This window comes from Corvus brachyrhynchos, unplaced genomic scaffold (genome assembly GCF_000691975.1).
Source record: "Corvus brachyrhynchos isolate BGI_N302 unplaced genomic scaffold, ASM69197v1 scaffold961, whole genome shotgun sequence".
Classification (NCBI taxonomy): Eukaryota; Metazoa; Chordata; class Aves; order Passeriformes; family Corvidae; genus Corvus; species Corvus brachyrhynchos.
In genome coordinates this window covers 464,573-490,615 of record NW_008236008.1, presented here as the reverse complement: position 1 = coordinate 490,615, position 26,043 = coordinate 464,573, and the positions used below count along the sequence as shown (strand labels likewise).

Below are 26,043 nucleotides of genomic sequence, written 5' to 3'. Positions count from 1 at the left end.
TCACAGATATTGCATTATACTATTGTAATTTTTTTGTGTAAAATGAAAAAAGTATAAACCATCAAATTTTTTCAAAACCTTTTTTCTGTCTTCCTTCCTGTTTCTGATTCTAATGCTTATGAGTTTTTTCCTATCCTGTTCCCATTTCCACTCCTTGTCATTCCTCTTCCTCTTCCTTTCTTTGCCTCCCAGTTTGACTTTCTGGTTGTGAAGTCTTCCTATTGTGTGGGAAATTCTTTGCATTGCATACTGAAAAATAAAGTAGTGTGGTGTGGATTTTTGTTTGGTTTCTATATAAACCTAAATGACAAGATCAAAATACTTCCTTGAAAAGGCTCAAACTATTTCATTGCTCTTGTGCAACTTCCTCCAAGATTTTTTTTTTCACAGAGTGAATTAGTCACTCTCCAGATGAAGAATGCAAACACCCTTATATGGAGTTGCTTTCTGAAGAATACAACAAAACAATGGTTTACTACGAGTTACGTTATCTCCCTTTCCTCTTCACCTCCCTTCTTCGGTGAAGAACAGTGCTGTTTGATTCTACAAGTGTGTCAAGATGTAGTTTGGGGAGGGAGTGTGCTGGTAAAGGGAATAAACAAAAGAGAACTTTACTAATTCCTTAAACTTCTGGATGCATGTGAAATTTAGGTGAGCGGGAAAACCTTCATGGAAGTCTGAACTTGAGCAAAACAGGTTTGTTTTGTTGCCTCAGTGCTGGCAGTTCTGCTGTTAAAATACGCCAGTGTGGTATATTGAGCGTGTACTAATGTTGTGGTTTCCAGGTCATTTTACCTAAAGGTCTGTGAGACAGCCTGAGCAGTGTGAAGGCATTTTCTTTGGGCGTGCCCTTTAGACAGCTGTATGAAATGTCAGAAATGGGGGGCTGAGGGAGGAGGGGAGAAGGAATCCAGCCCAGCTTACACTGTGCAGAGGTACACTTTGTCTTGCTGGCTTCTGCTTTCTGTGCCAGGGAGTAATTAGCAGCTTGACAAGAAGTGCTTTTCACAACCAAGCTTTCGAATATTATCACATATATTTTAGGATTTGATAACAGAAGTGAGGGTCATACTAAACTTCATGGTAGAAACTGTGAATTCCAGCATGTGTCAGTGCTTTTACTGTGTCCCCTCTTCTGTGGCTGTGTGTAATGACAGGATCCCATCAGTACTTTGACAGGGAGTGAGAAAGGGATGTGGGGGGGAAACAGTTCTTAACAAGTTTGTGGTAGGTATAACTGTCTCTTTTGATGGCCACACTAGTGCCATTTCTATAAAGAGCAGTAAGAACCTTGGAGTGAAAAGAAAGGTCAGTGATAAAGGCTAGGAAAGATTTCAGCTGACTGTATAGTCTTCACCTTACCCTTGCTCACAGTATGTATCCCTGCTGCTTCTGAGACACTTCTAGAATCTTACTGGTCTGAATAGAAACTGTGAATTTCAGCTCAAACCCTCCAGTGGCTCACTTAATGCTGGCATGGAAACAAGACAAGTATGAGCAACTTCACTTTTGCTAGCTCTACTTTTTCCCCTCACACTTACTCTGATAAGGCATTTTTAAAAACAATCATGTCTCTGAGCAGTCATTATTCTGATAATTAAATGAGCTTTTCAGCTTTGTCTCTGGAAGTGAACTTCTCATTCCTCCTGAGCATTTTCATGATCTTTTATTGAATATTTTATTTGCTTTGGTTAAATACTGGATACTTTTGATATATTTATTACCAATTTTTTTTCTTTTTTCAAATAATTACATATTTGCATTTTTTGGGTGTTCTGGAAGGGAACCTTTTTTGCTTCCACTTAATTCCTGGCAACCAGCCTCTATGTAAATCCACACTAGTTCACTGTCCTGCGTTTTTCTGAAGATTCAGCACTCACTTTCTTCATAGAAAGAGTAAAGTATTTCCCTGTTTTGGACCATATCTAGCCTATATTAATTGCTGTTCTGTCCTTGCTGCATATTAGGTCATTCTTTTGCCTGTTTTGACAAATAGCTTTGTTTTGGGTTTCTTACTTTTATCCCTATGCTGTTTGATGTCTGAGGCTTAATTTTCTCTTCTGACCTGTTCTCATCTCTCTTCACACCTGGATCATACACAGGCTTATTAAAAAATCTCTTTCAAGGGTGCTGTTTGTTTGATTAAATCTGAAAACTTTGTCTTAGGCCTGTGATATATAATATTAAACCCCAGCCCTGTGGAAACTGGAGTTTTTGGTTTTTTTCTTTTAATTTGTTGACAATAAATAGTTTCCTTACTTTCTCAATGATTGTTCTCTCAAAATTGGAAAACAGCCTACTTTTTTATTTTTCTTTGTTTAATAAAAATCAAGTGTTTAATCCAGGAGCATGAGCTACCACAACAGAGTTGAAGTCTTTTCATTTCAGTGACTTCTGTGAAGAAATTTTGCTGCATCCAGAAATAGCTGGATCCTGTCCTGTCTGTATCTGGGAAGATAGTTTACAGTGATGCTTTCAGGAATTCTGTTTCTTTTTCTTCTTTTTTATTTTTTCAAAGCTTTGTGGGTTTGCATCGTATCTGTGTTTAAGGAGTTTTCTAAGGCCAAATTTGGATTAGGAATAATTAGACTTAAAAAGGTTATTATCTAAGTAAGTCTAGAGTGTTTAAGGAGTTTTCTAAGGCCAAATTTGGATTAGGAATAATTAGACTTAAACCCCACCTTTCTAGAAATAAGCATTGCACATCTCTCTAATCATTACATAGGTGTAGCTGAAATTAGTCTTACAGCCCAGACATGTCATGGTTTTAGGTTTTACCAGATTCTTTGTGGATATTGTACATGTTCTTACTGCTCAGTGTTTCCATAACTGTTGAACTTGCAGCTTTTCCTTTGTTGGGGTGTGCAAGAGCTTTGTTACTGGTGTGAACTGGATGACCTCATACAGGCTTTTTTATGCTCTCTTTTGTAAAAAATGTTGATTATATCATTGTTCTACAGCTACTCTGAGAACAAAACTGTGTTAATTTTGCAGTTGCCAAGGAGGTGGATATCATCTCGTGTCCTAAGTTATGCTTGCCTGTGCACTCTGCAGTCTGTGCTGTCTGCCTTGGCCCTCTGCTCAAGTGTGTTGGCATTGATTTGCCATGCAGTCATGGGGAGCAGAGGTGTTTTGTGTTTGAACATTGCTTGCAGGACTTGATTGCTGTATAAGATACCCAGTTGAGGAGGTCAGTGCTTAAGTTTTGCAGCTGAAGCTTTTGCTGTCTACAGTGTAAGGAGGTTCTAGAAGGGGAGTGGGTAAGTTTTATGCTAACACTTGTTTAGCAGTAATGAGGCAAAGTGGGTTTTCTTAGAAGGTCTCATTGGCATTTTGCTGGATGTGTTCCCCAGGGTCTGGGACTGGGAACAACTTATGTGAGCAGTTAACACAGCGTGACTGCAGCCCTCAGGCTGAGGAACGGATGGTGGGGCTGCCACTTCCCCTGTGGGAGTTAGAGAGAGCGTCAAGGTGCTGTTGCAGGGCAGAGGGGAGACTGGGGCATTGGTCCAGTTGTCTGCACTGGGTATTGGCAGCCCTCTGCACTCATTTCCTTGCTGTGCCCATCCTCTTCCCTGGAAGAATAGCTGAGCTCCTTCTGGAAGTACAAGAAAGTAGAGAAGTGAAGACAACTAATTGCCTAAGAGACAGGAGAAGCCTGCTGGACACACAGCTGTCAACCAGGTTTATGAATCCAGGGACTGACAATCTGTCTAGTTACTGAAGTCCTCTGTGCCATGGCATTTGAAAGGCCAGAAGTGTCAGCAGGTTCCAGCCATACCTCCCTTCATCCCAGTGCTGTGTATTATGTTATGTGGGCTGTATTTAAGCCACAGCACTATTTTTTCCTCCCTGAACAATTGTGCTATCAGCCAGGGTTCTTCTGTATTCAAGGTGTTGGAAGGAACAGTTATCTTTGTACCTTTCATATGTACTTTCTCTTTAGCTTTTGGTGAAGGCAGTCTTCAGTATTTTTAAATGCTTTGCTTCTTTAATACTAGTCTTTACTATGGATTATCAAGTTGTTAACGAATTTTGTATTAAATTTTAATAGACTGCTATCTGATGGCCAGGTGTTCTTATTGGATATTAACTGATTTATGAAACTCCATTAAATCAATTTTGGTGTTAGTTTTTGCTTACCTTGTTTAAAAATTTTCTGTAAAGTACCAGATTCTTTTAATTGTTCTTTTAATAATTTCTGTTGATTTCTGTGTGACTTAGCTGTAAGAAATGCATGGTTCAATAAGTGCATTTACACAATAAATTTAACAACCTGCCCTTACTTCCAGCACAGGATTAAACCTGGGAGGTTTCTCTAAGCTTTGTGGGCAATAACACTGTCTTTGTTCCTACAGGTTTACAAAGTGTTGGTCTCTGTTGGCCGAAGTGAATGGTTTGTCTTTCGACGGTATGCAGAGTTTGATAAACTCTACAATACGGTAAGCAAAAAGCAAACCATGAAATCATACCAGAATAGCAGAGTAACACTTGCAGTGTTATGGTTTGAGTTAATCCTCTCTTGAGGAGTTTAAGTCAACATTTAGTAACCATAGGAGCCTGATTAAAGAAGATGATGGAGTGGGTTTTTTTAAACTCTGGTTTGTTTGAATTTCAGACTCAAAATCCACTTATTTGTCACTTTTTTTATAGTTACTTGGGATCATAGCTTAATGAAACTTCCAATTTAGTGGTTGTCAAAACATCTAAAATGGGCATTTTTTCATGATAAAAAATCGCACAAAACATCTAGATAGATACATTTCTCCTAAAATAAGTGTTTTTCTGTGAAGTGCTGAAAGCAATGAACAAATCCTTGTTTCTTAATAGAAATTTTCTAGTCAGTCATTCATGGCAATTCACACCTGCAGTTTCGTACCAGGTACGATTTTTTGCACAAAAAATGTGGTCAGTGTTCCAAATAAAATAGGCCCCTTCAGCAACTAAGTATGGATCTCTTGGGTTTGTTGCTAGAAGAGAATTTTGTGCTTTTTACATAGTGGGCAAATGGGGCAAATAGTTGCTCAGATATGAGTCTGAGTTATGTGTGCTGTGTCCATACTTTTCTCCAGTTCTTCATGTTTAGAGACAATAATGTTTTCACAAAAGAGGAAGTAATTTCCCCCTGATTCCCGTATTAAAATATTACCAGCTGCCTATTTGTGCCTCCACTTCCCTTCCCTTGTCTCTCTGGGGAGTAGTCAGGCCTTCTCTCTTCTGCCTCAGTGTGCATGGATTTGCATGTGGCAGTGGCCTCCAAGTGCAGGTTGTGAGCTTGGAGCTGCTCTATGAGGTTTGAGCTGAAATGCCCCTGGATACCTATCCATGCTATGCTTTGCCTGCACCTTGCAGGGATAGGCCTGTAAGGGATGTGAAACCAGAATATCCTCCTTTCACAGGGGATGTTGGTGATCCTTTGCCACGTTCTCTTGCCATTCAGATTAGCACTGCTCTGCTGAAGTTTGTTCAGCACTGGTCTCTCTAACATGGCCAGAGGGGAGGTCCTGGGGAAGCATAACCAGGAGGGCATTTAGTCCAGTTTCTATTCAGTGTAATTCATACAGTATAGTACACCACAAAGAACTTGTGCTGCTAACTGGAAGAGATACTGGTGTTGCTAAGGGAAGAATTGCCAGCTACTGTATTAGAAAACTACTCTTTTAAAGAGGATGAGAGTACGATTGCTCTTTTGGAGCACTTGAAGTTGAATTAAATGTAGTTGAGGCTTGACTAGTGTCAGGTTGGTTTCTTTAATATATAATTCAGTGTTGTTGTATACTATCTTCTGGTCAGTTTATCAAGTATAGTAATAATTGAGTTATCAAATGCAGAATCATAAAATAGACTGTTATCTGTGTGCAGTTTTGATGTAGGGGTAGACCACATGTGATTTGTAAAGCTTTAAGGTTGTCATTTGGACAAAACTCAGATGCCTATATCCCCAGCCCATCATAAGCCTCATGCATACAGCCCTGTGCAAGCAAGCAAGTAAGTAAGAAAAAAACAGACTCAAGAGAGATAAAGAATTGATGGAGGAAGGAAGAAAAAAGGAAAATAAGAAAAAAAACACAGAATTTTTTTTTTTGTCCTGGGGCAAATAATTTTGGCATCATTGCTCTAGTAGTCCATAAGATGAAGATGAGATGGCCTTTGAATTGAAAAGGGTATGTCTATTGCAAACAAGCTGAGTACAGGTTGTTCTGGGTATGTGTTTTTCCCCCATGTGTATGAGCAGAGATGGCATAGCAGAGCAGAATTACTAATAATCAAGTGTTCAAACTGTTCATCAGAAAACAAACAAAATGCAATTATTTCTAGGTATTTTAATGTCTAAGCACAATCCAATTTTATGTGTTTTGTTTTCAGCTAAAGAAGCAATTTCCCACCATGAACCTGAAGATTCCAGCTAAAAGAATATTTGGAGATAATTTTGATCCTGGTATGTCATCATCTTGTTATTCATTTTGTCAGTTTCTTTATATGAAAATTGATCTATTCCAGCCTACAAAAAGCTATCTTAGATGAGTTTTGCAGCATTCCTCAAAACAGTGACTAAACCAAAGTTTAGTCATGCTTCAGTCAAGAGCAGGAACTAGTGTGGGTAGGTGTTTTACCTTGTGATAGTGAACAAAGCATCGCTTGGTTGCCCAGTGCCTCTCTTGCACTGAAGGCTATAGCTCCACCCAACCCTCCCATATTCAGGATTGTGAGAGATTCTGAACTGCCAGGTGTGATCTCTCTCCTATAAAAGCAAAAGCCGAACCCCAGACTCTTCTTAAGTGTTATGTGTAGTCCATTTTAAACTTTCTTTGTGTGACTTACCCCACAACCATCTCTGAAAAATGAAATAACTCAAGGATTTATCTTTGAGGACTTGTGAACTCTCTATCTAAATGTGCTTCCTTATACAGTTTACGTGAAAATGAACTTCTTCTGTAAGTGGAACAACAACAGGAAGCCTGTCTGATGTGAACATGTTGTGCTCCAGGTCCTCATTTAGCTTGCTCTGTACACAGCAAAATACTAATGAAAGTCACTTGCAAAGTGTGTTGAATTAACCTAGGTGGCACCACGGATAAGTAACTAAAAACACAAATGGGAAGGCCAGGCCATTGCTCTGTGTGTCTGTACTATTCATTCAAGCCATTTTTACTTCAGGGTTTTCCTGGTGCCCTTTGGATCCCTCTCACCCTCCCTTGGCTTGCTGATGTGATCAGTTTGTAGTTTCATCTCTTCCTGCACCTGTTTCAATAGTTTCGTTTTCTCCTTTGCTGAGGAACAAATGGATCCAGAGCTGTTGAACTCTTAGGATGTGTAGGTTTAGGTTTTTTTAAAGTTTTTACAAACCAACCTAGTTTTTAGCAGTTACAGTTAATCATCTGGATCCTGCTGTGAAATTCTGTTTTATTTTTTATTAAAATAATCAAATACAAGTATCCAGGCTCTGATGTTCTATTCTGATAAAGATGTAAATGACTGCCAAAAGTTCTACATGTATTTTGTCTACAGGGACTTTTTGTTTAGTTCTGGTTCCTTTTCTCTGACCTTGGGATTCTCAGAGCTGGCTGAAGACCAGAGAATGTCATGCAGTCTGGTGTGCTGTACAGGCAAATATGCAGGTGGATTTCTTGGAGCCAGATTTAGGACACTGGAGTTTTAATGGGGGGAAAAAACCTCAACTAAAACTTTATTAAAATTATATATGTAAAACAAAGTCCTCAAACTTGTTTTAAATTTCTGTGAACTGCACTGAAATCCTTGAAGCATGACAAACTAAATAGTTCTCAAGATGTTTCTTGCTGGGAGGTAGGGTGGAGATGGAGCCATGATGCTTATGTAAATAATTCTTTTCCTTAACACTTATTTATTGAGGCTTTGATGTAATGTTTCTGCTAGCTCCTGAAACAAGTTACATATTTTACAAATATTGAAAAGGTATTTTACTTCTGTAATCCATCCACAGGTATGGAGCATTGTACTACTGCATTGAAATGCAGCAGAGTGAGACGTTTACATCCCTTTACCCAAAACCTACCAAAAATACTGTCATTTAAATTGCCATTTAAATGCTCCATTTTTATTGGCACTTAGGTTATTTCAAAATTAATCTTGTTTTAACTTGAAAAAATGAAACAGAAACCAGTAAGAATACAGAACCTACAAATTTCAGATGTTACAGCTGTTTTATCTTCACCAGCATGGATAGCTGTGTAGGCTTAGAGTGACTGAAGACACTGTACATCTGCCACACTGAAACTGCTGATGTTGGTGACTCCCATAATATCTGTATGCAAATTTACCTTCCTGTTAGTTGTCAGTAATTTGAGATTATTAAATACCCTAGGAAGGGTTCAGGGATTATACCCCTGAAACAATATGGATGTTTTTCTTAATATTTTAAATACAGCTATTAATGAAAACTTAATTTTAACTTCATATTTTAATAATTGTCAGTAATCTGTGTATGACAGTCATTGGAATGCCTTAAAAGTTAATACATGAGCTAAATACTCTTTTTCCATACGAGTTATTGTTGATATGAGTAATGAAAGATAAGATTTTTCCATTTTACACTTTATTTTATGTTAAAACTCTCTGTTCTAAATCCTTTGTGTATCTTTCCATGTTGCCACAGAACAGTTACGTGTCTTAAGCTTTAGATAAGGCAAGGGATTCTGAGGATTATCTTTTTTAATGTTGGAGATGATGTCCAAAATCTAAAGGAAGGTATTTTATTTTGTTATCTTTATGGCTGTATCTGAGTGCCTGCCAACAGGATGAATTGTGTAATTTTCCCACTGCCATACATATATTATGGAAATATGCTGCTTGGTGGGACTGTTCATGTAAAGACTTGCGCAACTGATGTCAAGTTTTGCCTGTGGGTTCTTGGGGGTTTTGTTTTTGTGGAATCAGGTCCTGAAGGGCTCACCCACACAACAAAGGCTGCACAGGTTAGCCCGCTGTGGTTACACACTGTTCTTGAAGCACAAGGTGGCACTTGTAATCCACCTGGCTTTCAACATTTTTAACATCTGTAGTGTTACAGAGAAACTGAAATTTGTTCTCTCAGCTCAGTTCGGTGTTTTAAGCTTGCAATTTTCAAACATAGAACCAATACCATTCTCAATCAGTCATGGGGCAGTCTCCTTTTAACTTACTTTAAATCCTAAAAAACCTGAATAAGAAAATAAGTCTTTCTCACAAGCTGACTGATGATTCTAACAAATCTGTTTTTTTCAGATTTTATTAAACAGAGAAGAGCAGGACTGAATGAATTCATTCAAAATTTAGTTAGACAGCCAGAGCTATGCAACCAGTAAGTAGTTTCATTTCTGTTTTATAAGGGCTGTTGAAAAGACATGAGATGAAAAGACATGTTTAATACAAAATTTCACATTAAGTATTTAACCAGAAAATGTATTTCACCTGTTCAGAACTCTTCAGTATAAAAAAAATAAACTTTATATGGCCATCCATTCAGGAAAAATCTGCAGACTGAATAATATAAAAGTGTTTTTGTTCTGTGAAAGCCAACCTACAAATTTGCAGGCAATTAACTGATATTAATTCCAGGGGTGCAGATTCCACTGTAAACTGTTGCTGTAGGGCAGGTGTTTGTTTTGCCAGTGGCTGTACTGTTTGAGGGCCCTGCTGTCGCTTGCTGCTGCATTGCTGGCAGTCAGTCACTGCCTGCATCCTTTGTTTTTGTTAGAGCAGCTCACGTGTGCTCTGGAACTCGTTTGAAGCACGATAACCAGGTGGCTTAATTAGCTTGCTGAGATGGTTTGGGTAACCAAGCTGAGCTGCCTAAAGGAAATGATGAATAAACTTGTTACCTAAAGTGTTCCCAGCAGAAGAACTGCAGATGTGTTCACCACCACCAGTGGTGAATGGGAGGTGGTGTTAGGACAGAGTCAGCTTCAGCTAAGTCTAGAGAGCAGCACCCTGTGTGTGAACTCATTGTGGGGCAAATGGGTGCCTTCTTTCAGTGGAAAGCTGTAATCAGTTTAAACTAAATCCATGCAGCTTTCTGTGTTGCTTGAACTGGTAAAATGGTAAAGCTCTATGCTTGGCTTTAGTGTTGAGTAAATGTCTTTAATACATACACTTTGTTTAATTAGCCTATTTGTACAGCCTGTGAAATTGCCCATTTCCCACAGGAAAAAAGTAACTCTAACAGAATATCACTGCAGTTCACAGCATGCAACTATTTAATGTCCTGTCAGCCTGGAATATGTTCTTCCTTTCCTTTTTAAATAAAAAAAAAGGAGCATTTTATATATACTTTTTTTTTGATTGGTGGAAAAAAATTAGTAACAGTCTTTACCAAAGGATACTTTTCCACCAGAACAAATACTGTGAGGTTTGTGGGCTTGGTGCTGTTCTTTGGGAAATAATAAAAAGCATTTTAGTATGATAAATTATTGAAAACTAATCTGTTTTGTTTCATTAGGAAAGGATACTGGTTTATTTAGGCCAATCTCCTCCTCTGTTTGGTTGTCAGTATGTCCAATTATCAAATATTTTTGTTTCAAAACATACTATATTTGTTCTCCAAAGGTAAATGGTGTTTTTTTGTTATGGACAGCAGAAATGATGTGCTAAAAAAAAGGCATCAAACCTCAAATCCACCTGCCTCCTTAAATTTTTATGAGCTTTTAAAATTGTTTTATGCTCGAATGTAACTGTAGAAGAATCAATGTTCTTTAATATGGCACTTGGCTTACCTGCTTCTTTAAACTGACTTAAACCAGGGTTAAGACACAGGTGTGATAGTGTTTGGTGCTGTTGAAAGTGTAGTCAGTAACAAGCTTATTAAACACAGTTCTACAATAAAAACAATGAATAGAGACCAAAGTTTGTCTGTGCTGTTCTCCACCCCACACTTGAAGAAACAGTGAACTTAGCGGGAGGAAAAGCCTTTAATTCACAATTTAGTGGAAAAGCATTTAATTTTGTAGTAATTTGTATATTGTTTCTCTTTTAATCGATGCAAGGTGATTGTTTTTCTGATGTTAGCTTTTACTTTTTGCAGTGTTACATTGCAACAAATCATATCAATAATTATGTAATCTGACACCTTTTCTGTGTGCCAGTGAATGTTGTTGGAGAAAAAAATACCAAATCTTTGATCTTGGTGGTTGGGAATTTTTGTAAAATCTGATGGAAGGTACTCAAGGAATATGTGATGACTGAGTCTTCACAGATAGTCCATCCTTGCTTTCTTAGACTGTTTTGCTTTAATGGGCTAATTAAATTTGGTACTAGGTGAAATAACTTATGTAAAGTTAGTGATGTACAAGGAGGACTTAGTGGGTTATGCATTCTCACAGAACCATTAGGAAATCCACCTTCCACTGCATCTTTTAAGCATTAAAACCACTATCAGCATGTCATATATTTTAAGTCCTGCTTAGGAAAATTGTTTCACTAAAAGCTTAAGGATGATTCAGCGTGTTCTCATTTCTGTATGGGAAGGCACCTGAACATCTGAAGTGAAAAGCACAAATGTCAGATTCAGTGTGTCCAAGATGGTAATATTTACATTATTCCTCAAAACATGCAGCACTGTCTTCTTTTCCTTCAGTGAACTTTTTTTTTGGGTATGGCACATTTCTTGAATATTATATCAAAGCCAAACCTTTATGCTCAATAAAAAATCAAAGAAAAACCTATAGTGTGTTGGAGTGATTAGAGAGACCCTGGGACACTTGATAAGGATTTTCCTGCAGTTGCTGTCAGGTGGAATACAGGGTGAGATTACTGGCTTAGTCCAAATTGGGAATTAAGTGGGCTAGCTTCAAGCTGCATTTCCTCAGCAGACTTACTGTGAGAGACAACTTGCTCTCACAGGTAGAGTGCAGGTGTTCGAAGGAAAAGTGGCAGAAGGGATAGAGATCTCATAATGTGTCCCCCTTGCTGACTGATGTTCTTAATAAGAGCTGGGAGTTGTTTTCCTAGTGAGCACTGTGAGCCTCCCTAAAACACTGCACAACTCCTGAAAGTGGGCTGCTCACCCCCTCAAATGTAGGCCTTCACTGAAGTATTAATGCATTTAATTGCTGTCTATCAGAACATGTCCAAAGAAAACCTTTTTGAAAAACTGTATAATAGAGGATGCATTAAAGATACAATGCAGTTATTTTTAAATAGTCCAAAGTAGCTCCTTTATGAGAATGAGAACATTTGCATAACACTTAAAGAACTCAAGGATGACAATACTCTGCAACCTGTGGGGAAATGAGTTATCAGTTCTGTAAGTGAGAAGCAGGGTCTGAATGTGTTCTGTAGAAGAAAATCAGTCACTATTTTTTTCTGATTTCAAAATCTGATTAATATAAAAGTGAATGTGAAACCCTTGAATTGTAGGATCTTGCAGTCTGTGTTGGGGAAAGCAAACCTTGCATTACATTATTGTCCTCTTTTAAAGTGTTACTGTACTTTACTGTATTATGGCTTTTTGAACCTTTGCTTTCTGTAAGAAAGACATCGGTGGTTTACTTTTTAAGAAAACGTGGCAAGAAGAGGGAGGAGCTAGGCACCATTATTTAAATAAACTGTGTCTTAAATGTTACTTTTCTGTCACTGGCTATTAATTTTACAATTTTGCCTTGAAATTTGTGTGACTTTTTGGGTTTGTTCATATTTCTCTGTGTGCCCAAAATTTTTGTGCGGTATTATATTGTTTTTGTAGGAAGACTAATGCAGAACAAGTATTACATAAGCAGCTGTATTTAAGCAGAGCTTGACACCCTTTTGTGTATTCAGAGATAATCCATAAAATAAATTTATTCAGTCAATCATAAAAATCCAGACAAAACCAACTTTTGCTGGTAGTATGGGTACAATATATATTGAGCTTTTTAAATGGTTTTCTCATTCCTTTTAGTTTCATAGGTGAGGTTATTTTAGGAATAGTTTCCATGTATTCTAAAACACACTGAGTTAATCCATGTGAGCTAAAACAGCATAGGAGTCCTATCAATCTGTATAGCATTGTGCATTACATGCTGCAGTCTTGCCTAAGAAATTGGTACATGAAACTTTTTATTTTTAATCAGTAGTTCTTTGCAATGCTTTTAGAATTCCCAGTGTGAACAGTGTAACATCAATCAGTTATGATTCTGGCTATTGTGGATTGTGGAGATTGTGGAATACCCTGCAACAGTACAGCAGCCTTTTCCTGTGAATTGATATTTTTATGTTTTTCCTGCTGTGAATTCAGTCATGGACAAAGTTACTGTGGTAACTATTTGAGATGTATTACATCATGCTCTATTTAATCAGCCAGTTTTCCAGAATAATTCATGCTGAAAGGTAATTAAGGTTTGTTTCTGTTCTGTCTAGTGAAAAGCATTAACCATAACTTTTTTTTCTTGATTTTGTGATATCCAAATGTTCTAAAACTTAAATTGTTGCATCATGACCCAGGATTACCACAATGTTCAAACCACTGTGATTTTTGTCTTCCTGGCCTCAGGATGCAAGACAAATGCTGGAATAGATCAGAATTTGGAGTTCTTATAAAATGGGAAGAATTAAACTGAAATGATGGTGGGAAATTATGTGAACAGTCTTGTTGCTGTGCTTTAAACCTGAAAGGCTGAAGGAACTGAAACATATTTCAAATAGGACTTAGGAATACAGGATGTAAGTGATGAAGACTGGGAGCCTCAGATAGCATAGGTATGAGGTAGGTTCAGTAGTGCTGACAGGAAATTAAGGGAGCTGGTGAAGTGTCAGAAACAGCTCATCTCTTACTTCTGATCCTCATTGATCAGAGTTGTGGAGAGTGAATGGATTGAAAATAGCAAGTACATCTGTTTCTTACATAAAACTACCCTATTTTATATATTCTAGGGACAGATTAAAAGAACAGCTCCATAGTAAGTTAGTGCTTTTCTTGTACTGAATGGCTTATGTGGAGTTTCCTGTCAGTGACTGTCCTGAGTCCTTCTCAAAGAACTTTGTCTCTGAAATGTAGGTAAGATTTCTTTCCTCGATAAGAAGGTTGCCTTTTAGTGAGCTGAATGAACTTGAAAGATTCAAATCATCACTTGAAGTGGTTTATGGACTATACATGATAGCCATTTTTTAGGAATTAATTTTGCCTCAGTTGTATTACATTATTCTTTACTTGCACTGTGCTGTGGTTCTGAAAGATGTTACATTCTTTTGAACTTTCAATCAAGCCTTTCTTTCTGGAAGCAGGTTCTTGGAATTTTCTTACTTTCCCACCTTTCTCTCAGTCCTTGTCCCCCAGCTCCACCAAGACAGAGCTTGAAACTGCTGCTGAAGATAAAATGCATCTCCTTAGGCACTGTGGGAAGCCAGTCGACTCTCTTGCTAATTCCTGAAACATTTGTGTCCTGCAGCTGACTGGAAGGATTTCTTAACACTGTTTTGACAGTCCCCAGCCAGAAGGAATTCTGAATACAAGATCACCATCTTCTGCTTTAAAATGAATGGGGACAGGAACATTAGTGCTGTGTATCTCTTGGAACTTGTGTCTTTCCTTGGGATACAGATGATGTATTTCATTTGCTATTGTATTTGACAATTAAATTTAGAAAACAAAAATTTTAATTCTTCAGTTTTTTGGAAGAAAGTTGGTTTCTTGGTGGTTGCTAGCCAGTTAGAATTCATGCTTGCTTCTGATAATTATCTTTAAATGCAGTTCTGCAGTGTTTCCTTCTGAAGTCCTCACATACATATACTTTAACATGTCAGGTTTCTGCAAGTGAAAAGTTTTGTGCTGCCTATAACACACTTGGCAGTTGAATTATGTTGCTATGAAAGAAAGTATTGCTTGTGCACAGTCCTTAATTACCAGAACTTAAATATAAAGCTTTGTAATGAGTAACTCCACTATATGCTGCTGTCCAGTCCTGTACTCTGTTTATGGCTGAAAATCATGCAGATTATTGGTGTGCTAATGAAGTTAACTGTGTTTCTAGCCCAGATGTCAGAGCCTTTCTTCAGATGGATAACCCAAAACACCAGTCGGATCCATCTGAAGATGAAGATGAAAGGAGCAGTCGGAAGGTAATAACACAGAAGTAGAACAGTCTTCTAAATTTTAGCTACTTGAGGGCAATCTTCTTTTGTATATTATTTACTGAAAACTACTGGTAGCTTTTGCAATAAATCCCCTTCCTTCTCTTTTTAAACAACTCAGTTCCACTGTGGGCTGTAAGCTATTTTTCTGTCAGCTGTGAACTGCAGAGAGGAGTAAAAGTGATTGCTGGCTTTGTCTTGCTTATTTCCCCCTTCCTATATGGGTTAAAGAAACACAACTTTAGTCATAGCTTAGCTGTCATCATTTTTGCACTCTGTTCAAAGGCTCTTGCTAAGAACATCTGGCAAGGAGCAGGGGAGATTGAATGTTTAATTGTCTTTTTGTTTGCTTGTGTGTTCTTTTTTAAAGATGGGGAGAAACAGAATTCTCTCAGGGGAAAAAATGCAGTCTTTCTAAAAGTCACTTAGGAGTAAGGATAGATTTGATTTCATTTCACATGTAACACTGTGTGAGGTCTGAAGTTTCTTTTGTCACAAAAATCCACTATATAGCTGGATGGATTATCTGAAAATTAGTTTACAGCCTCCAGAAACAGGGCTGTTTGAAAAAAGGAGCATGTCTAGGAAGGCAGAAGTGCCATATTTAAGCTTGTCTTCTCTATTACTTACTACTTGGCATAAAGGTGTGATATTAATTCTGCTCTTCTTATTCAGCCCCTGTTAAAGATGTAAGAGTTGTTTCAGCTTGTGTGTGATCCACGGGAGATTTAGTGTGTTCTGGAAGTTTGATTTCCAAAGTCACTAGTTTAAAATACCAGTTTCCTCCTCCTTTGAAAGGTATTTTAAGTAATGTGGAATGATAAAAACCGTCTGTGGAAAATTAATGACGTGTCATGCCACAACAAATTCCAAAATAGGAAGAGAGCTACTGCATAATGGCCTGGACCCCATATTTTTGGTGGAAAATTCACTCTATAGTTGCTGTAAATGATGAAGCCAAACAACAAGGAACAAAAAAAAGGCTTAAAAACAAGTCTTTTTTACAATAGCTCTTTTAAAACTGTCCTGTACCACTGTTTCATTTCAGTGAGTAGTGGCATTCAGTGCTGCTGTCAGGCCATTCTCCACTTCTGGAGTACTGGTTTGTGCTGCCTGACAGCCTGTCCCCAGGTAACTTGTATTTGAGTGCAGTTTATTCTTCTGTGTTAAATTCCAGAATCACAATGAGAGTACAGATACTGCTTTTCTAAATCAAAAACAAAATGGAGAAAATTACCTAAATGACAGTGGCTTCCTCTGCTCCCTTTAATTTACAAATTTTGCCTGGGTGTGTACCGGTAAGATTAATGGAATTCCAGGAATTGAGTTATTTAACCTTAATGTCAGGATAGAAAAGGTTGGTAATGTTTTTCTTGGGGTTGGGAGAATGTTCACTTTCGTGTTTTTAAAAGCACTGTGTCTTTCAGTAAGTACTCTTACATGAACAGTGTGGGTTTAAAATTAATTATTAGTAAGAACTTGGAGAATTTGGAATAAAAGGCAGAAAATATATTCATAAGGCAAGTACAAGAAAGGTTTAAGTTCTGAATGAGGAACAAGTTGTTTATTGACATACTCTTCAATTTTTATTTCTGATCTTTTCCTCTCTGTCTGGACACAAATATTTTATTACCTTCATCCTTGAACAGGATGTGTGTAGAAAGAATTTGTGACAAGGTGATGATGGCCTGGTATTTCAGTTCCCAACCTGGATGTTAGATCTCTTTAAAATTCTAATGTAACAAATGTAAAAGTATGGATTGAGCATATTAGTAGAGTATTTTGAAATTAGTATTGGTTGAAAGATATAAGAGAGAAGTTAAGAAAAAGAGTTACAAGTAAACCTCTTTGTTTCTCCCAACAGTTAAACTCTACCTCACAGAATATCAACCTTGGACCATCTGGAAATCCTCAGTAGGTTTCAATTAAATTGAATTAAACATAATTCAATTTAATGTAAATTTTTAAATTTAATTAAAAGGGATTAAAATTAACTGTAAAACCCAAAAAGTTAGACTGACCTTGGGAGTGGTCCCACAGCTTCTGAAAACAAGTTTGGTTACTGCATGGCAAAGGAGCAGCTTGCCTTGTTGGTGCTACAGCCCAGTTACTACAGTGGTAACTTGTGTCTCTGTTTGGTGTCTTCTGCAGTTTCTGTTCTCAGTTCTGTGTAAATCTGCTTTTCTTATCTAGGAGATGACTGCTATTTTGGTTTTGCTTTCCTCAGATTTGTTCTGAGCTAGCAGGAGGAAGTGGTTAATACATTGCAGTAAGAAATGAAATGTAAGAGTCCTTCCCTTCGGGGGCAATAAATAGAGAGGTGTGTGGTGATGTAACTTGTTTTGGAATTTGAAAACATGGATAACTGTTTTGCTGACAGAATTGTATTCAGGAAAGAGTAAGGGAATCCTGGGAAGAACTGAAAGGAGTGGTGATGTGGGAAATGGAAAAACTGAGGGTGAATTCATACAAACACCAAGAAGAAGCAGGTATTTGGACCTCCCTCCTCTTACTTAAATTTAAAATGAGGAGGATTGGATGGAGGAAAGAATGGAATAAATAAGAGGGAATAGATAACAAACTTGGTCCTTCCTTTCCTCATGTAAGCTTTAGAATCCATTTGGACTGCTGCAAGTAAGAAATAAGCTCCAGTAGAAGTCATGGGGAAATGGAGACTTAAAAATGACAGGAAACTAGACCATGGAGAATGAAAGAACAGTCTCGCTTCTCCTTTACATCATAAAGTTAAACTTAGTAAATAAAATAAACTCAGAGGATGCAACTTGAACACTTTCCCTAGAGGAAAATGGAATTGCAAAATGGAGAGGAGTCATCGTGTCTGAGGACAGGTCTGCAGAAGCAGGGCTGGGTGGAGCAAAGAAAAGGAGGGTGCTTACAGGCTGTTGTTCTCACTTTACAACTTGAGTGCTACACTACACTGCTGTACAGCTATAGAAGTGGTAATTTCTACCCAGATGACCTGTCTCCTTCCTAAATATCTTTCAGTGCTAAACCAACAGACTTTGATTTCCTGAAAGTTATTGGGAAAGGCAGCTTTGGCAAGGTGAGCTTTTATTCCTCTGTCTTATAGTGGTGCAAGGATGCTTGCTGGTTTCTTGTGCACAGTGACTGGAGACTTGGCCAGAGGTTCCAGAAGTGGTGTTGGTCTAGGGTAGCCCATAAACTGTTCTATTGGATCCCCATTGCTGCTGCTTGGTGGCCCTGCCATTTTTTCCCTGGTGCAGTTGTTGCCTGCCTCAGCCACTTACTGGGACTAACAAAAGGGAGAGTTTCCCTTTCTCGTTAAGAGCAGTTGGGATCCTGTTTCCCCCAGGGAGGAAGGGAGGTACCCCTATGCTTATGCAGCAGCTGGAGTACGAATCCTGCTTTTCCTCTTGTTGTCATGGACTATTTTGCAAAACCCCTGATACTGTGGAGCAGTGTGAGCAACAGCACATTGGAAAGTGACTTAAGTATTGATATTTTACAAAGGTGCCAAAGATAATCCATCTTGAAATCTCAGTTTCCAAATTATTTTTCATGTTGTTGTTTTTCATTCAGTTACCTTTAAATTTTATCCAAAAAAAAAGCTGAAATTGATCTTGATAGAGATTTAGCAGGTCATGGAAAATAAATGTTGTAATTCAGTCTTTCATTATACCACTGTCGGGATAAATTTTTACTGAACTGTAAGCTCACTCTATTGGCAATTACATTGTTGATGGACTGTATTGGAAGCAAAAAAGCTGTATTGTGGAAAAAATAGCATGAACACTTTCCAGTTTTGCTGAAATGATAAAATACTACTAATAGTATATGAACTGCAACAGTCACATTTCTTCATTTTTTTTTTTAATTTCACAGGTTCTTCTTGCAAAACGAAAACTGGATGGGAAATACTATGCTGTCAAAGTGTTGCAGAAAAAAATTGTTCTCAATAGGAAGGAGGTTAAGAAAAATAGTCTTTTTCCACCTACCTCCCTTGTTTTTTCCCTTAATTACAAAATCATTCCTGTTTACTTATTGATCTCTTACTTCTTGCAGCAAAAACATATTATGGCTGAACGTAATGTGCTTTTGAAAAATGTGAAACATCCATTTTTGGTTGGATTACATTACTCATTCCAAACAACAGAAAAGCTTTACTTTGTCTTGGATTTTGTTAATGGAGGAGAGGTATGTGGTGGTTTTGTTTGCATTTTAGTCTGTCTATTCTGCTGATTCTAGGTGTGAGGAGTGAAATGGTTCTTTACAGTAGGCTGTGATCAGTATTCTTCCAATTTTGAAAATCCTATTATTATCTGCTGATGCTACAGACTTCTGTAGCTATTTGGGCCCTGTTCTTGTTCTTGTTGACAACTTCAAGTTTATTCATGCTTGTCAGATACAAATACTGTATTTTACAGTTATATGAATTTACCTTTATTACTAATTAATCTTATGTTTACATTTTTCGTCATGTAAAACTGTCTTCCTCTTGCATCTGCATTAGCTGAGATGCTGATACTTCAAAAGGGGAAGGAATGAAACTTGACAGCTGAATTTATTATATTGTGTCAGAGTTGGGACAAGATGGGCTTTTCTCTTGTCTAATGTACTGTCATCTTACTTAGACTGTATTAGTAAAATCCTGATTTGCTCTACTCTGAATTGTGGGCACAACTTAGTTTTGCGTTGTTTCAGAACTTAGTTTTGTGTTGCTTCAGGCAAAATAATATACAGTTCAAAACAGCTTTCAAATTTGAATGGAAAGCTTGGAAAGCTAGGGTGGCTTTTTATTTTTCCTAAACTTTGTAGACAGAAACCAGAAAACTTCATTTTTCTTAAAACCTTTCCAAATTGAATGTGTAGTATAGTTGAATCCATATGTTTATGATTTAATCTTTGTCTAGACATTTGTATCTCCTCAAATTGTTTGCAGCCTGACAGTTCTCTGTAGTAGAGAGAATTGGTGGATCAGCTTGGAAAATACATCTCACACAGTGATCTACATCTAGGTTATTTCGGAATACAGTTCTATAAATAATTATGCAAATCTTTGAATACAAGCATTTACAGAAATGAAAGATGACTGATTTGATGCCAGGTTATAGTCTGCTTGGGGGCAGTCTTGCATGATTTAGTCTTGCCAACTTCTATTCATCTACCATCCGAGCTACAAAAGAGAAGCAGGGAAGAGAGTAAAGCAACAACTAAGTCAAAGTCATGCAGTAAAATCAATTTTATTTCATTGTACTTTTTTTTTTTTTAAGTGGACAACAAAATAAATTACTCTTCACTGTAAAATTACATATTATTAACCTGATTTTGTTTTGTCTGTGTTATGTTCTTATTTCCTATTTGCATACTTACAGCTGTTCTTTCACTTACAAAGAGAACGTTCCTTTCCTGAGCACAGAGCCAGATTTTATGCTGCTGAAATAGCCAGTGCACTGGGCTACTTACACTCCATAAATATAGTGTACAGGTAAGTTTCTGAAATGTATCCTTGTACAGCAGAAATTTAAAACAGGACAAATTACCAAATAAAAAACTCTTCAGGAAATCATCTTATGGGAAACCTGAATGTAATAGTTTCAACAAAACTTGAAGCTTTCAGCTGAAGAATAAAGCCCCTTGCCTCCAAAGCTCTTGTGACTGCTGTTTTGATTTACTACCTTTTCTTTTTTAATAGGGATTTAAAACCAGAAAACATTCTCCTAGATTCACTAGTAAGTATGCAAGATTATTTCTGTTTTCTGTGTTCTCTCACAAAATTGACACTTCTGTGTATCCACATAGTGAGCATGTTCTCTTTTTAACATATCACTCTTTTTTAAACAGGGTCATGTTGTATTGACAGACTTTGGACTTTGTAAAGAAGGGATTGCAACTTCTGATACCACTGCAACTTTCTGTGGGACCCCAGAAGTATGTTGACAACTTTCATGGGGTTTTAATCAGTAATTAATGGCTGTTGACTGTTATTCATATTTCTGTAACTGGAAGGTCAAATACTGTGTTTTGTACTGCTGGGAGGTTTGCATTCTTTTAACAAGCTGAAACCAAACCAAAGACAAGCTCCCTACAGATCTATTTGTTGTTGTTCTTGCTAATCTGCAGTGTCTACTGCTTGCTAGCCACATGGCCATAACTCATCTCTTCCTTTGTCTCTTTTTCCAGCCCTTTTCAAATACTGTTTTCTCCCATGTCTCCTAACTGCTGGGTAGACACAGGACAGTTAGCTTGTGTAACAGCTGCTGCAGATTTGTCAATATGAATCTACTTACCATATCCATTGATTCTTAGTAAATGTATAGGGAATTGATGTCTGTGACTCAAGCAAATTATTGCATATGCATGAAAATTTGAAGCTGCTGACTGAGTTATTGAACTCTGTTGTCTTTTTACTGAGAAAACTACGCTGCAAAACTTAAAATGGGGAAGGCTTGAACACGTATGAGGGATTCACTGAACTGACAGGATTAGAAACTTTGGTAATTTGATAAACATACTTTAAATTACAGAAAGATCTTTAAAGGCAGTGAAGGATGAGTGAGGTGTAGTATTCAGCTGAAACATTTAATTGTTACGAAGCAACTTTTCTTGTAAGTGTTTACTGTGATGTGACTAAAACCTAGGTTTTATCCATGCTAGCCTAATGCTCTAAAATACTGCTTGCTTTTTTTTTTTTTTTTTTTTTTTTTTTTTAGTATCTTGCACCAGAAGTCATTAAAAAGCAGCCCTATGACAACACAGTAGACTGGTGGTGCCTTGGTGCAGTTCTTTATGAAATGCTTTATGGGCTGGTATGTATCTGATATGTAAAGGTTGCTTTCTTCCCCTCTCCCCTTTTATTTGAGGTAACCTTTGAGTGTTGTTAAGGATGCTTACTTTTTAGTAATATTGGAATGCTCCATTTAAGCAAATTAGCAGATTGCCTTGTACTTAACATAGCACCTGCGTTTCTCTTTTGGATTTTACATTGCCTCTTGGTGTCTTGACAGTTCGTGGAAAAGCAAAATCGTAGACATCAGCAAAATCAGTAGTCATCAAAATCAGTATGGGGACTTTGAGACTAAACTGAATCAACAGTGATAATACACAGTAAAAAAAAACCCCAGCTTATAAGTAAAATTTTGTTAAATATTGGAATAAATAAAATTAAAAGACTTTTTTTTTACTTAGGTATCCCAGGTTTTCTCCTAGCTTTTGACAGCATTAGAACAAAAAAAATCTTGTTACACTTCTTCTAGTCATATGCGATTACTCCAGTAACAGTCTGTTCTTTCAGTTTTCTTGAGTTTTGTCTCCTCCCATAGGACTTTAAATAGGGAGATGGATTTGTTTTCCCATTCTCAGGTTCTTTCCAGGCAAGTTCAGTGGGAGCTTTGTAGCTGGATGGCATCTATGGCTACTGATGAGTGTGAGAACACATTAGGAGTAGAGGAGGTGGGTGGTGGGAAGTTATCAAGTGTAAAGTTCTGGCAGTGGTGGTGACTGAATTAGAAGTTAGCAGTGCGTAAAAAGAAGGAGATTTCTGCTTCACAGCTAGCAGCTTGTATGTCTTAAAGAATCATTTACTGATCATACATAATGTATGAAACATTGCATATGGCTTCAAATTCATGTAGAACTTGTATTTTTTTAGCCTCCTTTTTACTGCCGTGATGTTGCTGAGATGTACGATAATATTCTTCACAAACCCCTGGTTTTGCGCCCAGGAATCAGTCTTACAGCCTGGTCTATCCTGGAAGAACTTTTGGAGAAAGATCGGCAAAGCAGACTTGGAGCAAGGGAAGATTTTGTAAGTAGTGTCCTAATTTATCAAGCTCAATTTCATTTAAAGGGACTCACCTAATTAATGTGCACAGCACAGAATTAATAGTTGGAGATGGAAATTTAATTTCTACATCTGTCTCTGTTTTCCTCCCTTTTAATTCTTCAGTAAAGACACCAGTGGGGTCTATCCCTGGAAGTTGCTGGGGATAAGAGAGGTGATTGTTGTGGGGTATTTTGAGCTTGGTTGCTGCTGTACCTGCCAGCAAAGGAAACACAGTTGCCGGTATAGCAGTCACTAAGGTGCGCAGAAGTAGGTTTCACTGTTCATGGTGAAACCAGGAGATAATCAAAAGGAAAGGCTGTCATGTGGTAATATTAACTAACGACTTGGGAACCAGTCTTCTGATGAAGAGGATCACCAGTTCCATGCAAAGAGCAGCTCTCTTTTTAGCCTTAAAATCATGGCAAACATTTTCCCAGTGTAGCAACAAAACCTTTGTTCACAAGAAATTGATGTGAGAAAGTTACAGGTATCTTCAGAACTGTGCAATGAGCAATGATCTAGAAGGACGTAGTCCATCCATTAGTGGTGGAATCTTTGTAGTCTTTGGCTTGCAGTCCTTATGTTAGCCTGTGGACCTTGTAACTGAGCAAGATGAAAGGATGGTAGCATTTAGCTTAGCTGTTTGCTGCTTTGTAACGTAAGTATCTTGCAGAGTTGTTGAGGCAGCTGCATCTCAGACAGTGATATGCTTTACAAAAACTAACAAAACTTTAAGGCAGGAACAGATACTAAAAGAAAACATTCTTGCCCTGTAGTAGACGTCAAGGTCATTGATTTTAAGGCTTAAAAGCAGAAAGAATGATCCTAAAAGGAGCCCCACTTATAGAGGCAGTCTAACAAATTGTAATTGCTGTTTTTACCAACTACAGCTTTTATTGTAAAGTAAATTTTGAATAAACAAGATAAGGACATGCATATGAGAACTTCCCTATGTGCATGTAGTATGGAGTAATATTTACTGTGATGCATAGGATGGAATTATGAAATATCTAAAATCTTGATTGTTTGCTGCAGCTTGAAATTCAAAAGCACCCATTCTTTGAATCTCTCAGCTGGACTGATCTTCTTCAGAAGAAGATTCCACCACCATTTAATCCTAATGTGGTAGGTGCCTGGGGGGGGAGGTGGTGTTAGTGTTTGCATCTCAGATCACACATCCCAGAATATTCTGAGCTGAAAGGGACCCACAAGGATCATCAAGTCCAGCTTTTAAGTGAATGCCCCATACGGGGACTGAACCCCTAAACTTGGTGCTCATAGTACCATGCTCTAACCAACTGAGCTAATCCATGCTTTTTAGGTTTATCAGATCATTGAGAATGTATGATTTGGCCAAAACTCCAACCTAAATGAAAAAAACCCAGCCTTTTAATAGCTATTTTCAGAGATGCAGTGGTGTGCTTCCTTAAATTTCTTTTACTTAAATAGAGAAGAACAACAAAATAGATAGCCTTGAGAGTTAAATTTGGAATCTAAAGGACAAATACAAGTTTAAAACACTGTATTAATATGATGACTGACAGCTCCTCCTGTTTTCTAGGTTGGACCAGACGATATTGGGAATTTCGATGCAGTGTTCACAGAAGAAATGGTCCCATATTCAGTTTGTGTTTCTTCTGACTACAGCATTGTTAATGCCAGTGTCCTAGAGGCAGATGATGCATTTGTTGGATTTTCTTATGCACCACCTTCTGAAGATATGTTTTCCTAGGAAGTTAGAAGTGAAGAGTGGTTTGGAAGTCTTGGGTTGAACCAAAATGTTAGGATTATGGACACATTCCAAAATAGCATAAATAGTGCCTCGTTTTGTATGTAGGTTTGAAACCTATGAACAAACTTTCTCTGCTGTATAGGAGGAATTTGGGCATTTTGGATCGCTCTCTTTGGGGTTTGAACTGTTTGTTCCTGCTGCAGAAAATATTTTTTAAAACCTTTAAAAAGCATTCTCTACATATTTTTTAAGCAAAAACACTGACTGTTCTCCTCAAACCCTTCAAGTTTACATTCATACCTATCTAATTTGGCTGGCACAAACAGCAGCAAATTTAGTAAATTTATAAATGCTTTTGTACTTATTTACAGTGACTTTGTGCTTGAATTGTAACTATGCAAATTGTCTTTTGTATATCCTGGTTTAAAAAAAGGTAAATGTTTTCCTGTTACCAGTTTGGAATATGTGTTAATTTACCTGTCAGCACTTAAATGATGTAAGTTAAGGACCAGGATTCTTAAAGGACTTGTGCAGAATGAAAATTTGGTCGCGTAAAACTGGATTGTTGCTCTTGCACTTGCTGAAGTACCCATTGACTCAACTGGATTATCTGACGTATGGGGGATTACTCAAAGCAAGGACAGAACAAATTAACTGGATTGATTTGATAACATTACTTATTACATGTTCTACTTTTCTTTCCTCCCTGAGCTAAGTATGTCTATATTTCAACTACATTAAAAATATTTTTGGTTAAAGCTCTGCTTCTCCAAAGATCTAATATGCAATAATCATGGTTACTTTAAAAGTAAGACAACTAGCTTTGACATTTTGGGGGTGGGTGGTGAGATGATCATGCCAAATATTAGGGATTTTTCTCACAGCTTGGTAGTTTAAAACACACTTATGTTCCAAATTGATTGTATTTCAGCGTTCATAGCTACTTGTCTTTGTGTTCCAGTTTGCACCATTTTTAAATTTTCACTTGATACTGGGGGAAAAATGTAAATTACACTGATAATTTTAAAAATGTGAAAAGCTATTGTGTTTCTCATAACATACGTGTGTATGGACAAACAGATAATTCTGAACAATTTCTGTTTAAAGAAATTTTTTTAAACAATGCAAAAATTGACTGCAGTTACAGTGTATAAAAGGCATATAATGGTAGTAGTTTTATTATATATATTACTTGTAAATAACAACTTATTTTTGTCTGTTACTCCAAAAATGTTCAGTGTTTTTTTTTTGTTCATAAATACATTCAGTTAAATGCCTTGATTTGAGAGAAGTCTGGTAAGATACTGATACATCATAATGATACATAAATTGAATGAATATTACATAAATTTCAGTATCTATGTTGCCTTCTTTTTGACAAAATAAGCAGTAAAAGAAACAGTGTTTATACTGCATCAAGATTAGATAAAAATTGAGAACCTAAGAG

The 26,043-nt window shown here is 37.3% G+C and overlaps 1 protein-coding gene across 3 annotated transcripts in view; it reads left to right on the top strand.

Annotated features, from left to right (window-relative positions):
• Nucleotides 1–26,040, top strand: part of LOC103614123 (serine/threonine-protein kinase Sgk3) — a 33,766-nt gene extending 7,726 nt beyond the window's left edge. For 2 of the 3 annotated variants that reach the window (XM_017731087.1, XM_008632002.2), the window contains exons 3-17: nucleotides 4,359–4,442; nucleotides 6,367–6,439; nucleotides 9,244–9,319; nucleotides 14,961–15,048; nucleotides 16,925–16,974; nucleotides 18,067–18,124; nucleotides 18,925–19,008; nucleotides 19,105–19,236; nucleotides 20,415–20,527; nucleotides 20,735–20,771; nucleotides 20,884–20,970; nucleotides 21,753–21,848; nucleotides 22,691–22,846; nucleotides 23,900–23,989; nucleotides 24,426–26,040. In XM_017731087.1, coding sequence (XP_017586576.1) covers nucleotides 4,359–4,442; nucleotides 6,367–6,439; nucleotides 9,244–9,319; nucleotides 14,961–15,048; nucleotides 16,925–16,974; nucleotides 18,067–18,124; nucleotides 18,925–19,008; nucleotides 19,105–19,236; nucleotides 20,415–20,527; nucleotides 20,735–20,771; nucleotides 20,884–20,970; nucleotides 21,753–21,848; nucleotides 22,691–22,846; nucleotides 23,900–23,989; nucleotides 24,426–24,596 — 1,395 coding nt within the window. In that variant the 3' untranslated portion in view covers nucleotides 24,597–26,040. Of the gene's footprint in view, nucleotides 1–4,358; nucleotides 4,443–6,366; nucleotides 6,440–9,243; nucleotides 9,320–14,960; nucleotides 15,049–16,924; nucleotides 16,975–18,066; nucleotides 18,125–18,924; nucleotides 19,009–19,104; nucleotides 19,237–20,414; nucleotides 20,528–20,734; nucleotides 20,772–20,883; nucleotides 20,971–21,752; nucleotides 21,849–22,690; nucleotides 22,847–23,899; nucleotides 23,990–24,425 lie in introns of those variants that run through there. The other variant, XM_017731094.1, reaches the window with a different exon arrangement.
• The last annotated feature ends 3 nt before the right edge of the window (nucleotides 26,041–26,043 follow it).